General features: G+C 41.4%; 1 protein-coding gene across 1 annotated transcript in view; it reads left to right on the top strand.

The window, feature by feature from the left end:
* The first annotated feature begins 820 nt into the window (after nucleotides 1-820).
* Fbn2 (fibrillin 2) overlaps nucleotides 821-11,896 on the top strand; it is a 233,428-nt gene continuing 222,352 nt past the window's right edge. The window contains exons 1-4 of the mRNA XM_046460170.2: nucleotides 821-1,397; nucleotides 2,180-2,262; nucleotides 6,254-6,352; nucleotides 9,450-9,545. Of these exons, the coding sequence (XP_046316126.1) occupies nucleotides 1,120-1,397; nucleotides 2,180-2,262; nucleotides 6,254-6,352; nucleotides 9,450-9,545 (556 nt within the window). The 5' untranslated portion in view covers nucleotides 821-1,119. The remainder of the gene's footprint in view (nucleotides 1,398-2,179; nucleotides 2,263-6,253; nucleotides 6,353-9,449; nucleotides 9,546-11,896) is intronic.

Here is an 11,896-nt window from a genome sequence, read left to right as displayed (position 1 = left end):
CTCTCCCCCTCCAGCCGGCCCCCAGCCCCCTCCTCCTAACCCCCCCTGCTCCGCTTTCCCACTTCTCTCCTCGCCCCAACCTCCCCCCCCCCCCACCCCCCGCTCATTTCCTCTCGCACCCGGGCTCGCCAACCTCGCTTTCCAAGTCCTTCTTCCAACCTCGGCTTTCCACTCAGGCTCGCCCCCTCCTTTTCCCCAATCTCTATCCTCTCCCCTCCCTTTGCCCTGCCCCCCCCCTTCCTTCCTTTTCCCCTCCCCCAGTCCTTCATTCCCCTGGTTCCTCCCCAACAGATCGCCCCTTTACTCAGTCCCCGCCCACTCTGCGCCGCCGGCCCCTAAGTTGGGGCTGCTCTCCACGTGTGGACGACTGCGCCCCGGCCCCCACTGACAGCCGCCTCCCGCAGGCCCGCCCCGCGCCCCGCCGGGCCTCTAAAACCCCGGTGCCGCGCCCTCCTCCGCCGCATCTTTCCCGGCGTCCAGCCTCCTGCCCTCTCTCCAGCCGCTCGCTCCGGCCCCGCGCACCTCCGCCGGGCTCCACAGCCGCCGCCCGCGCGTCGCTGCCCCGTGGGACTCCAAGAGATCCCCGAGGAGACCTTCCTCTTCTTTGGGGGCAACTTTTGTTTGCTTGCCTGCTTTTTTCTGGTGACTTCTGCAGCTTTCCAAGATCTGTGCCCGGAGCGCACAGGAATCCGCTGAGCCGCTGCGTGCAGGCCCCCCCTTTTTTTTTTCTTGTGAGGTCCGCTTTCTTTGTAACTTTACCCCGCGGCTGCTCGGGTTACTTTTGTAATTTCCCGCCCCCACCCGCTGGCGGTCCTGGAGTCGCTCGGGGCCGTGGCCCGGGGGATGCAACGTGGACCGCGCGGGGCTGCGGGCTGCTTTGCCACCGCGCCTCGCCGCCCACTGAGCTAGATCCCGCGTCCTGTGCCCCACGCCGCCGGCAGCCAAGGGGCCAGCGCTCGGTCCCGGGCTCCCTCTTAAGAGCAGGGAGCCCGAGCCCAAGGGAGTCCCGGCAGCTGACGAAGGACTTAGTTAGACCCTGACTTTTTACGGCCCGCGTGGATTTTGTCTTTGATCGCTCGCTCTTTGCGGGCCTTGGTCCGCGCGCTCTCGGCGCCGGCGATGGAGAGACGGAGGCGGTTGTGTCTCCAGCCCTACTTGGTGTGGCTGGGCTGCATGGCGCTCTGGGCGCAGGGTACAGCCGGCCAGCCCCAGCCTCCACCGCCTAAGCCACTCCGGCCTCAGCCGCAGCCGCAGCCGCAGCCACAGCCGCAGCCGCAACAGGTCCGGCCGGCTACAGCGGGCTCCGAAGGCGGGTTTGTGGCACCCGAGTACCGGGAAGAGGGCACCTCAGCGGCGAACCGCGTCCGCAGGCGAGGACAGCAGGACGTGCTCCGAGGGTAGGTGGGCAGGCGGCCTTGTGCCTGGGGGGGCCGGTTTGTTGGGATCCTCAGCTTGGCGGCTCTCCATCCTACCCGCTCCCTGAATGAATCTTGTGCTGGCGGCTAGCGTTTCACTCCCCTGTGCCAGAAGACCCCCAGGAGCGCCTCCCCCTTTTCCTTCCCAACCCCAAAGCTCAGCCAGCGGAAAGACCTCCCTCTGGGGGTTGGGCACGGGGTGAGTAGGGGTCCCCCAGGTGCGGATCGCAGAGCGTGCCGGGCCCGCGGTGCTGGAACAGGTTCCGAATGTCTGGCAGAAGGCGGGCTTGGGTCCGCCCTGCGCTGGGGCCAGTGGAGCCTGCCTGCTCCCACCGTCGGGGGCGCCGCTCCGGAGCCTTTTGTTTGAGGACGAGTGCGGGGTTTACAACTCATTCTCTAATCATCAACCCGAGCGCTCCACCTTCTGACGCGCCTTCCTTGACACGTCCGGGCCGAAGTAACAGTAGATCAAGGAAGAATGGATTTGGGAATGAGAGAAAGGATTTTAGAAATGGAATGTCCCCTTTGTTCTCTACATCCGGAGGCTAGAATAGTAGCAAATTATATGTTTCCCTGTCTCCTTTCGCCCTTTAAAGGCACGCAAAAGGGAACAGATGAAAGGGACGCTTTAGAGATTTCGGACCCTCCCCATTCCAATGTCTAAAGGAGCATTTACCTCTATGTCTGCCCTCCATTCCTAAATTTCAGGAATTTAAAGTGTGTTCCTACACCTACGTTTCTGACAAGGTGCTTGTCCCTTGCAGGCCAAACGTGTGCGGCTCCAGGTTCCACTCCTATTGCTGCCCAGGATGGAAGACGCTCCCTGGAGGAAACCAGTGCATTGTCCGTGAGTGCTTGGTTGGGCCCATAGCTTGGGGCAGAACCCTCAGACCTATCTTTGGGTCAACCTTGTGTTCTATCTTTTAGACACACAATTGCATGTAAAAATCCATTGCCCACAGAGCAGTGATAATGGGGACGCAGCCCCATGTGAATGGTGGCAAAGAAGTGGCCAGTTTTTCAGAGCAGACTTCACTTATGGAATCTCTTGAAGGGTATTCATGACAAAGGTTTTAAAGGTGCTTGGAAGTTTTATCTTTTGTGTCAATAAAGTGAAGAGGGGTTGTGTTGGAGCAATTCCCTAGATAACTCAAAACCATTTTTCCTTTAAAACTCCAGATAAGACCACAGAGTTAATTATGTAAAGTATCTGGTTTTAGACTCTGCTGAGATTTAGGCCTTATGAAGATCAAGCATTCTTAGGCCTTTATACAAAACCACAGTTATTATTCTCTGGTTTCATCTCAACAGCCTCATAACAGAGATGTGAAAGGAGCACACTCATGGTATTTTGAATGGACCCAGATTAACAAAATTTGTAGAGGGAACTCTTTCTAGTGGCTTGACCTTTTGGGGGAATATGGTGGAGGAGACATTTAAAATTTGCATTTCCAGATCCTAAATCTCATAGAGTACAGTTTTTCACAATTTGAATCTTAGAACTTGAAAATTTTGTGTTTCTGACCTAAAAATTTGGTTATTTTATTCACTTTCCAACATGTGTATGCAGGTCTCCCAAGTGCTAATTGGAGAACTCATTAGACATCAGCCTCCTAGTCCAGAACTCTGCAATGTCTTATTTTGCATGCCTGTGAATTTGTGACTTGAACTGTAGTGGACTTCTCCTGTGTGTTTGTTCAGAGGAGAGCCAGGTATCATATGTAGACAACACATTCATTTGGAGGTAATCTTGACTTTGAATTGACCTCAGTGTTCTCCATGATTATGCAACTGTGAACAAAGAAAAAGGGCAACCCACACTAGACCAGGGATAATATGGATGTAGTGGCATCTCCAACTCTATATTTATGGGTTTTGTGGCCCAAGATAGCCCCTTAATGCTATTCCTAGGCATTTTTTCTTTAAGGAACAAAATCTCAAGTACCATGAAGACTAGTTTCTTCTTATTTTTCTGCCCTAAAGTCCCACAATATCTAATAATGATGCAAAACAGGAAACAGCAACTATATTCATAAATATTTTAAATAAACTTTCTGCTTATAAGCTTTTACTTTTATTAAAAAAGAGAAAAGGTGTTGCTTTCTTTTCTCTCTAGCACAGAAAGTCATATGTGAGGCTTTTAGGGAAGGTGCATTTACTCTTTCAGGCCAGTAGGGCATTACCAGGGCTGCTTTACACTTACATAGTTTCCTAGAATCCTGAAACAGCTAACGTCACTCACCACACACCTGCCATACTAGTCGTGAGTGACTTAGGCACTGCGGAAAGTCTGACTCACTAAATGTAATGAATGTGAATGCCATTATTGAGTTGGAGAACAGCCGAGGAGAAGGGATTGGTTTATGGTACTTGTTGAAAATCTGTAAAGTCAGGTTTTATTGGATCAGTGTGAAATGGGAATTCCAGAGAGCAGAGCCTTCCAGAATATTTGCAGTAGAAGTATATGCATGACCCCTTGAGTGTCAGCTTTAAATACTTTTGATCTTTGAGTAACATTGTGACCTTTAGTTGTTTAGAAGATTGTCTTTGAAAACCTGAGTAACACTAACTATTGTAGCTTATGCTTCTACTACTTGAAAAAAAATGGGTGCTTGTGAGAAACACTGGGATTTGCCTGTATCAGTAATCCAGGCAAAAGCATACACCTTGAAATAGTATCTCCAAGAAATATTTATATTTTTGTCAAGAGAATATCTATGAAAATAGTTATTAAAAACATAAATTTAATTTTCTGAGAGTGTAAAATATAATGCAGAATAAAAGGAGAATATAATGCCTTTATAGCCTAATGCATGGGTCTCATCTAACTTTTAGCTTTTAGTAGACTTCATTAAATTCAGTAATTCAATTATTTTGACATTTAAAAAAATAACATGTAGGGAAAATCACAAAATTAAAACTATTATAAACTTAAAGTCAATAATTTGAATTGTGGAATTATACTGCAAACAGAATTTTGATCAGAGAAAAAACAGTGGGATGGGATTGGTCCAGATTCATAGCATTTGGGATCTGAAGACACATCAACACACTCCAATATAATCCCTCTATTTTATGTTACTAATATGAAAACTGAACCCAGAGAACATTTGGGTTTTTCTTGAGCTCACAGCAGGTCAGTGATAGAGTGAGAAACTGGCCTCTTCTGTACCATGTATTCTTGGTCCTGTCATTTCTCCTAGTACCACTGAAGCCCCGGCACCTAGATCCTCTGTTCCTTTCCATCTAGTATTTATACATCTCACGGTTTTAATGTTTGTAGGAGGCACTCATATTTAGGTGAGGCAAACCATAGTCTAAGGCAGGTGCAGGAAGAAAGGGCCTGAGAGCTCTTGTTTGTCTCTGGCTCACAGAAACACACTACACTCACTTTCTGAAGATTTCCAACTCTTCATACCTTCACTGGGTTTATGATCTGGATGAATGAGGCTTAGAAATGTTTTAATGAGCATTGGAGAGTTATTGATGATCTGAAACTCTAGTACATTGCAGGAAGTATTAGTCAACTGTGTGGTGGGAATCATATTCTGGCCTAATATATTTTTAACTCCACACAATGATATTTGACACTGTTTTCATTTATAAGGAATTCTAATGGAGATGCTGGCCATATTATATGAATGTCAAAAGGCAATTTGAAGAAGGAAAACATTTATTGAATTAGTTTGCTTCTGTAGAACATGTCCTTTAAGTTATGAGGAGTACAAGATCTCTTTGAATGTTGTGTGACTCCTCCCTAGCAAAAGATATACATGTATATTGCTGTAAATATTTACAGCTAGTTTCAGGGCATTCCCAGACTCCTCTTTTTGTCTTCATGATCCAGGCATGGAGCATGAATGCATGCAGTCTTTGTGCTCAAAGAGAGAATTCAACTGTGGATATAGAGATAAATCTTTCAGCTCTTCAGTGAACTGACTCTAAATTTGGGAAAGACTTCCCACTTGAAGGCACTGGACTATAGGTTTTGAGTGTCTGTGGTATGTGTGGCGTCAGTGAGCCTAACATTCTTGGCTGTGATGACCTTCATACCTTTGTGTTTTGAGGTCACAGCTGCAGGAGGCTTTGATTCTCTCCCCATCTAAATGTCTCAGTGGCTTTCCTGAGCAGCAGGAATAGGCCGAGTTCTGGAGATAATATGGAGGAAGAAAGGCAAGAGGAAGGAGAGAGGGAATTATTAAGGGGAACAAAGATTGATGATGGGGCAGGTCAGATACCAGCCGGGAAGGAATGTGCATGGAACCCCTGAGGTTTGGCCAAGTCATTAGGGCCTGGAGTCTCTGGCTCAACCATTTTCACATTCACTGTCCTGCAAAAGTTCTTTGGACAGAGGGCTGTGTTCTCTAAGGCTGTTTAGGATCTCTGTTTTTCCTTAATACAGCTTGCTAGGGGGATAAAGATTGCTTCTCAATGAACTCTGCATTTATGTACTTATTTATTTTGTTTGTTTATTTTTTGAACTCTGCATTTAAACTCAGTCTTGGATAAGAAAAAATACAACTTGTTCTGATAGGCAAATTAAGTAATTAATGTTATGGAATTTGAAATAACTTCCTTTATAGGGGCTGAGAACAGCTCAGTTGGTAGAGTGTGTGCCTCATAAGATATTTGTAAAACTTACTCCCATGTTTTTAATGGGTAATTTCATTACATATCTAACATGAGACATTTTATATAACATGTTTATATCTTACATTTTTCTTTGTTTTAAAAATTTAGATTTTTATTTTGCATCTTTATCTTATTTTTTATTTTGTGTATTTATTTTGTTTTCATCATACAGTTGTTCATTCACTTTTCTCTTGTGTTTTCTACAGCAATTTGTAGAAATAGTTGTGGAGATGGATTTTGCTCCCGTCCTAACATGTGTACATGTTCCAGTGGCCAAATATCACCGACTTGTGGAGCAAAATCAAGTATGTTTCTTATATGTGACCTTGTTTACTGTATTTTCCTGAAGTTTTTGAGTAAATGATAAATGTCCTTTATAAGAAGTTATAAATCTGTGATTATTTTACTTGCAAAGTAGATTGATATTAATTTTTGGAGTAAGAACTTGTAGTGGCTTAGTTATTACTTCAAGTGGGTAATGGTTTTCAGTAAGAAAAAATGTTTTCATTGTGGCCCAGGAGCTGTATGTCTCAGCAATAGAAAAGCCAGAATTCAGTGATTCTTTTTGAATAATAGCTACAACTTAGTAGGTTGTTATTATGGGAAAGTTACAGTTTTAGATGTTTGACTACATTACTTTAGAGAGTCTTCACATCAACATTTTGGGATATTGTTATGTACTCATTTCACAGAGTAGGAAAGTAAGATGGACATAACTAACCAACCCAAGGTAACACAGATTTGAATCTGTGTTCTTATGCCTAAGCCTATAGACTCAAATATTAAGACTGTATTTATTGCCTCTGTGTAGCTACTGCAGCTCATATCCTGTTTTGTGGGTTAGCTGCAAGGGAAGGAGAACAGGATTAGAAAGACAACAGATAACTTATAAAGTTACGGTTTATACAGATTACCTTATTCTGCTTTACACACACCAATTCTCAACAACACTATAAGATAACTGTAACAGTGGACTAAGATCATGTTATTCACCACCCAATTAAAAGTTGTTAGAACATTAAAGTCCAAGATGAATCTTTTAAGTAGGTATTGGAGAAAACATTATAACAATGTGGAAACAGGTATTTTTTATTTAATTGCTCAGTATTTACACAAATGCTTGAGTCTGTTTCAAGTGAGTGTGAAGTTGTTATATTTTAATAGTTTCCTCCAGAATTTTCATTAAACAAAGACTCAATCTGGAGTCTGTCTGACTCCAGAATGAAGATTCAAGATTCATACAAGACATGTCCTTGTCTTCTGATGAAATTTCTTATGAAAAACTCAAGTTTCACTCTTTGAATGTAAACTGCATTTTCTAATTTGGACTAGTAAGTTTCCTTTTTTTTTTTGAAACCTGTCATTCAAAGGCATCCAGACTTTCTTGATCATCTTGATCAGCACATTTTCTGAACAACTTATCTGAACCTTTCACCCTTGCCTGATTGTCTGCAAGATACCCCTGCAAATATCTTTATTATTCTGTTCTTGGTTTTCTTGGCAAAAAAACAAAACAAAACAAAAAAACACGAGTCTGGAGAAAGTTTAATTTCTTAAGTCATCTACCTGTCCAGCTGAATACCCTCTGGCCCACTCTCAGCTCATAGTATATGCTTTAGCAGGGAATCCATGCATTTATTTGGCCTTGTAAATACTGAATTCCTTTCTAACAAGAGCTTTTCTGACCTCAGTTCTCAACCTTCTTAACTTTCCTAAAGCTTTTTACCACCACTCATCACTACTTTCTTGAAATACTTTTTTCTTTGTAGTGTCCCTAATTTCTGTTAATACCTCTAACACGTCTTGATTTTTATTTTTTTAGTCTTTTTTCTCTGTCTTCATCTGCCTTCCTTTTAAAGTATGGTATTCCCAAGAGTTATGTCCTCCATAGAAGAACTTATTAGCATAGGTGTCTTCAACTCCTACTAATATTCTTCTTTACTGATTATTTCCAGAGTAGATCCTTTCACTGAGCTTTACTCCTCATGTTCCATTTCCTATTTTATGTCTCTGCCTAAATATTTAGAAAGCATCTAAAACTCAGTAGCAAGTCTAAACTGGAGCACTTCGTTCATTGTGGACTCCAGTCTACTTCCGCAGTTCCTCTTGCCCCAGCCAGTGGCAATGCCATCCACCCAGTGCTTAAGCAATTGCTTCTTTTCTTTCTCCATTCAACTTTTTCAGTCAGACCTATAAGGTTCTACTAGAAAATACATCTCTACTCATTCTTTTCTTAGCACTTCTACTGCTACCATGTAATTCAAACCATCCTCATTTCTCACCTGGACTCATGTAAACCTTCCCTCTTCAAATCCATTCTCTGCAGAGCAGCTAGAGTTATCTTTTAAAAACATAAAATGCATAACTTCTCTCGATTTTTGAAATCTTTTCTTTCTTTTTTTTTGTAGTAAGACATTTACTTTACTTTCTTTTTTTTAATTGGTTGTTCAAAACATTACAAAGCTCATGACATATCATCTTTCATACATTTAATTCAAGTGGGTTATGAACTCCCATTTTTAACCCCAAATACAAATTGCAGAATCACATCAGTTACACATTCACATTTTTACATAATGCCATATTAGTGACTGTTGTATTCTGCTGCCTTTCTTATCCCCTACAATGACTCCCATTTTGCCTTTGGGATATAGTTAAAGCCCTCTGTGGCTGAGGAGGCCTTCATCCTCTGCTTGACCTCTGCCTGGCTCTCCAAAATCTCTCTCTATTTGCCTTTCTTTTTAATCCACACAACATTTTAGTCCTTCAGAAGAAACCCTTCATCATCGTAAGGTCTATTGGTTTGCTGGTTCTTCTCCCTCTGAAATTCCTCCTTGCTACTTCCCATGCCTGGCTCATTCTCATCCTTTGAAGCTCAGTATAAATGTCCCATCAAAATGATCTTGTCTGATTCCTGTACCTAAGATCCTCCTCAACTCTAAGTTATTCCCTTTCATATTAGTTTCTTTCAGACAGTTTATCACAGTCTATAATGACTTTGTGGTATTGTTTACTGGGATCTGGTCTGTATCCCTATGGAATGCAGACTCTATGAGGACCAACCCCAGATCCATCATGGTAGCAGACATGTAACCCCTGTAGTCTAAATGGATGAGAGTGCCTCCTGCAGGCTAACACAGATGCTATTGGGAACTTTATAGTGATTTCCTTTAATGCTGAAAGTGAAATGTATTTTAAGTACATACCAAATAACATGTTCTAACACATATGCCTGTGTATGCACTTATGACAAATAATAAATAAAAATTTGTTGGATGGTAACGTTTAGTTCTGTAGAATATATTTGTCATCGAATTGAACATATAGGTATAGTTTTATAAGCTTTCAATACTATAATTTGGTGACAAATATTTGCCTATTATTTGTTGCTCTCATTTGCAGTTCAGCAGTGCAGTGTGAGGTGCATGAATGGTGGGACCTGTGCAGATGACCATTGCCAGTGCCAGAAGGGATTTATTGGAACTTACTGTGGACAACGTAAGGAACCATGGAGTAGACTTTACTATAAATAATTTGATTTAGTGGGTATTTCATATTAAGTTATAATTTAAGGTCTTAAAAAGCCTATGATCCTTTGAGAAAGCAGATTTATGTATACTTTACAATTTCTAATATGTAACCTATAAGAATTTTTAATGTTTAGAATTTTTCTGTTAAAAGTATTGATGTTATTGAATAGCATTAGTACTTTATCATATTATTCCTTATTTTCTTTTTGCTAGCTGCATAAAACACATACTTTCTTGTAAAATGGTGAAGTATGCTGGAAAACACTCCAACTTTCCCTTCCCCATATATATGATTTTTTTGAGATTCCAACATTAGCCTCAGGAGAGCCAATCTCATAATTTGTTCTTTGCTTAAGTGTGTTTAATACCATGATACAGAAGTGGTTTTCAAAAATTAGATGACATTATGAAAAAAGGGAGCTTTAATCCAGCAAAGCTATCTTCATGGGATGCTATCCCACAGCAACTGAGAAAGCTTTGTAACAAGGATGGAAGGACTGTGGTTCCTGGATTGTGACACATCACTGGGGAATGCTTTTAGTTAATGCTTCCCAAATTGGGACTTTATGGGAATTCACATATTTTCAAGTATGGATGAGAAGAAATGCATGGCACTAAAGACAGCTGAATCACATGTAGTATGATGGTCTCTTTTTACTTTATTTGTATTTCATCAGAGACAGCATCTAAATGGTAGGATGCTAAATTTCATGGCTTCCCTAAGAAATATTGATCTCCTTTCTCAACATAGAAAACCCAAGTCCTAGGTGTTCAGGAACATCTACCTTGCTTTTGATTAATATTATGGTATCTTTATTGCAGCTTTAATTTTTCTTAGTTGTAATAAAAGATGCATAACATATAATATACCATTTTAACCATTTTAAGCATACAGTTCAGTGGTGTTAAATACGTTCACAGTATAGTGCAGCATACCCATTAACCACCTCCAGAACCTTTTTCATATTGTAAAACTGAAATTCTGTACCTACTAAACAACCCCTCATTTCCCTCTCATCCCAGCCCCTGGCAACCTCCATTCTGCTTTCTATGTGTTATGAACTTGACTACTCTAGGCACTTCATTATGCACTTCATAGAAATGTAATCTTATTGTATTTGTCCTTTTGTAGTTTATTTAACTTAATACAATGTGTTCAAGGTCCATCAATGTTGTAGCCAGTGCCAGAATTTTCCTCCTTTTAAAGGCTGAATAATATTCCATCGTCAGTATATACACACTTTGTTTATTCATGTATCTGTTGATGGATATTTGAGCTGCTTCACCTTTTGGCTCTTGTGGGTAATCTGTGACAAACATGGCTTTGAAAATATCTACTTTCAGTACTTACGTAGATATATCCAGAAGTGGAGTTGCTGGTTTGAATGGTAATTCTAATTTTTAACTTTTTGAGGGACAACTATTCTGTTTTCTACATCAGTTGTATCATTTTTCATTCTCATCAGTAGTACACAAGGGGTCCAATTTATCTGTATACTAGTAAACACTTATTTTTTTTCTCGTTTTTATTTTATATCCATCTTAAGGTGTGAATGGTATTTCTTTGTGATTGTTGCAGTTATTTTTATGATTCCTTTCTGCTTAGGGCAATTATAGCTTTCCATTTATAAGTGTTATGCAGTTTTCCTTCAAAATAGTTTTAAGCTATTCACTGATGTAGCTCAGTGAAAGAGTGCCTACTATGCATGTGCAAGGCCCTAAGTTCTATCTGCAGCCCCACCACAAGAAAAATAAATCAAACAATTGGAAGTAAAATAGGTGGATCAATTTAAGGAAAAATATTCCATAAGATCAATAGTCAGCCAACTTCTTCTGTAAGGTCCAGGTAGTATATGGTTAAGACTTTGCTTTTTCTGATGTGAGTACTGTGTGTATTCTGTCATTGAAGTGCAAGTGACCATAGACAATGTGCAATTGAAAGCGCTTGGTGTATATTAGCAAAATTTTATTGCTGAAACAATTTATAGACACTGAACTCGACAGTTTTCTCTTGTCATGGCATAGTATTCTTTTCATTTTTAACCATTTTAAAATGTAAAAACTTCATCTTAGCTCATGGGCAGCACAAAAGCAGGCAGTCAACTAGGCCACAGTCTGCATACCCTTGTGTGAGTGGTTCTCAGGTGTGACAGAAGTTGTCAGGGTAATCTGAGATGGACTGACGGTTAGAAATGCAATGTTAAAGTACTTAAGAGAACAGGTTGCATTGAAGCCAGTTTTCTAGCAAGAATAGGAGGGGCCAGTCTAATAGTTTCTCTAAGCTAGTGTTGACCAGGGGAGAAGAAGACAGGTTTGGAT

This window comes from Marmota monax, unplaced genomic scaffold (genome assembly GCF_021218885.2).
Source record: "Marmota monax isolate L192 unplaced genomic scaffold, Marmota_monax_Labrador192_F-V1.1 WCK01_AAM20220418_F8-fsc00006, whole genome shotgun sequence".
NCBI classification, from domain to species: Eukaryota; Metazoa; Chordata; class Mammalia; order Rodentia; family Sciuridae; genus Marmota; species Marmota monax.
The sequence above is the reverse complement of the archived record's forward strand: the minus strand, read 5'-3'. Positions and strand labels throughout refer to the sequence as shown.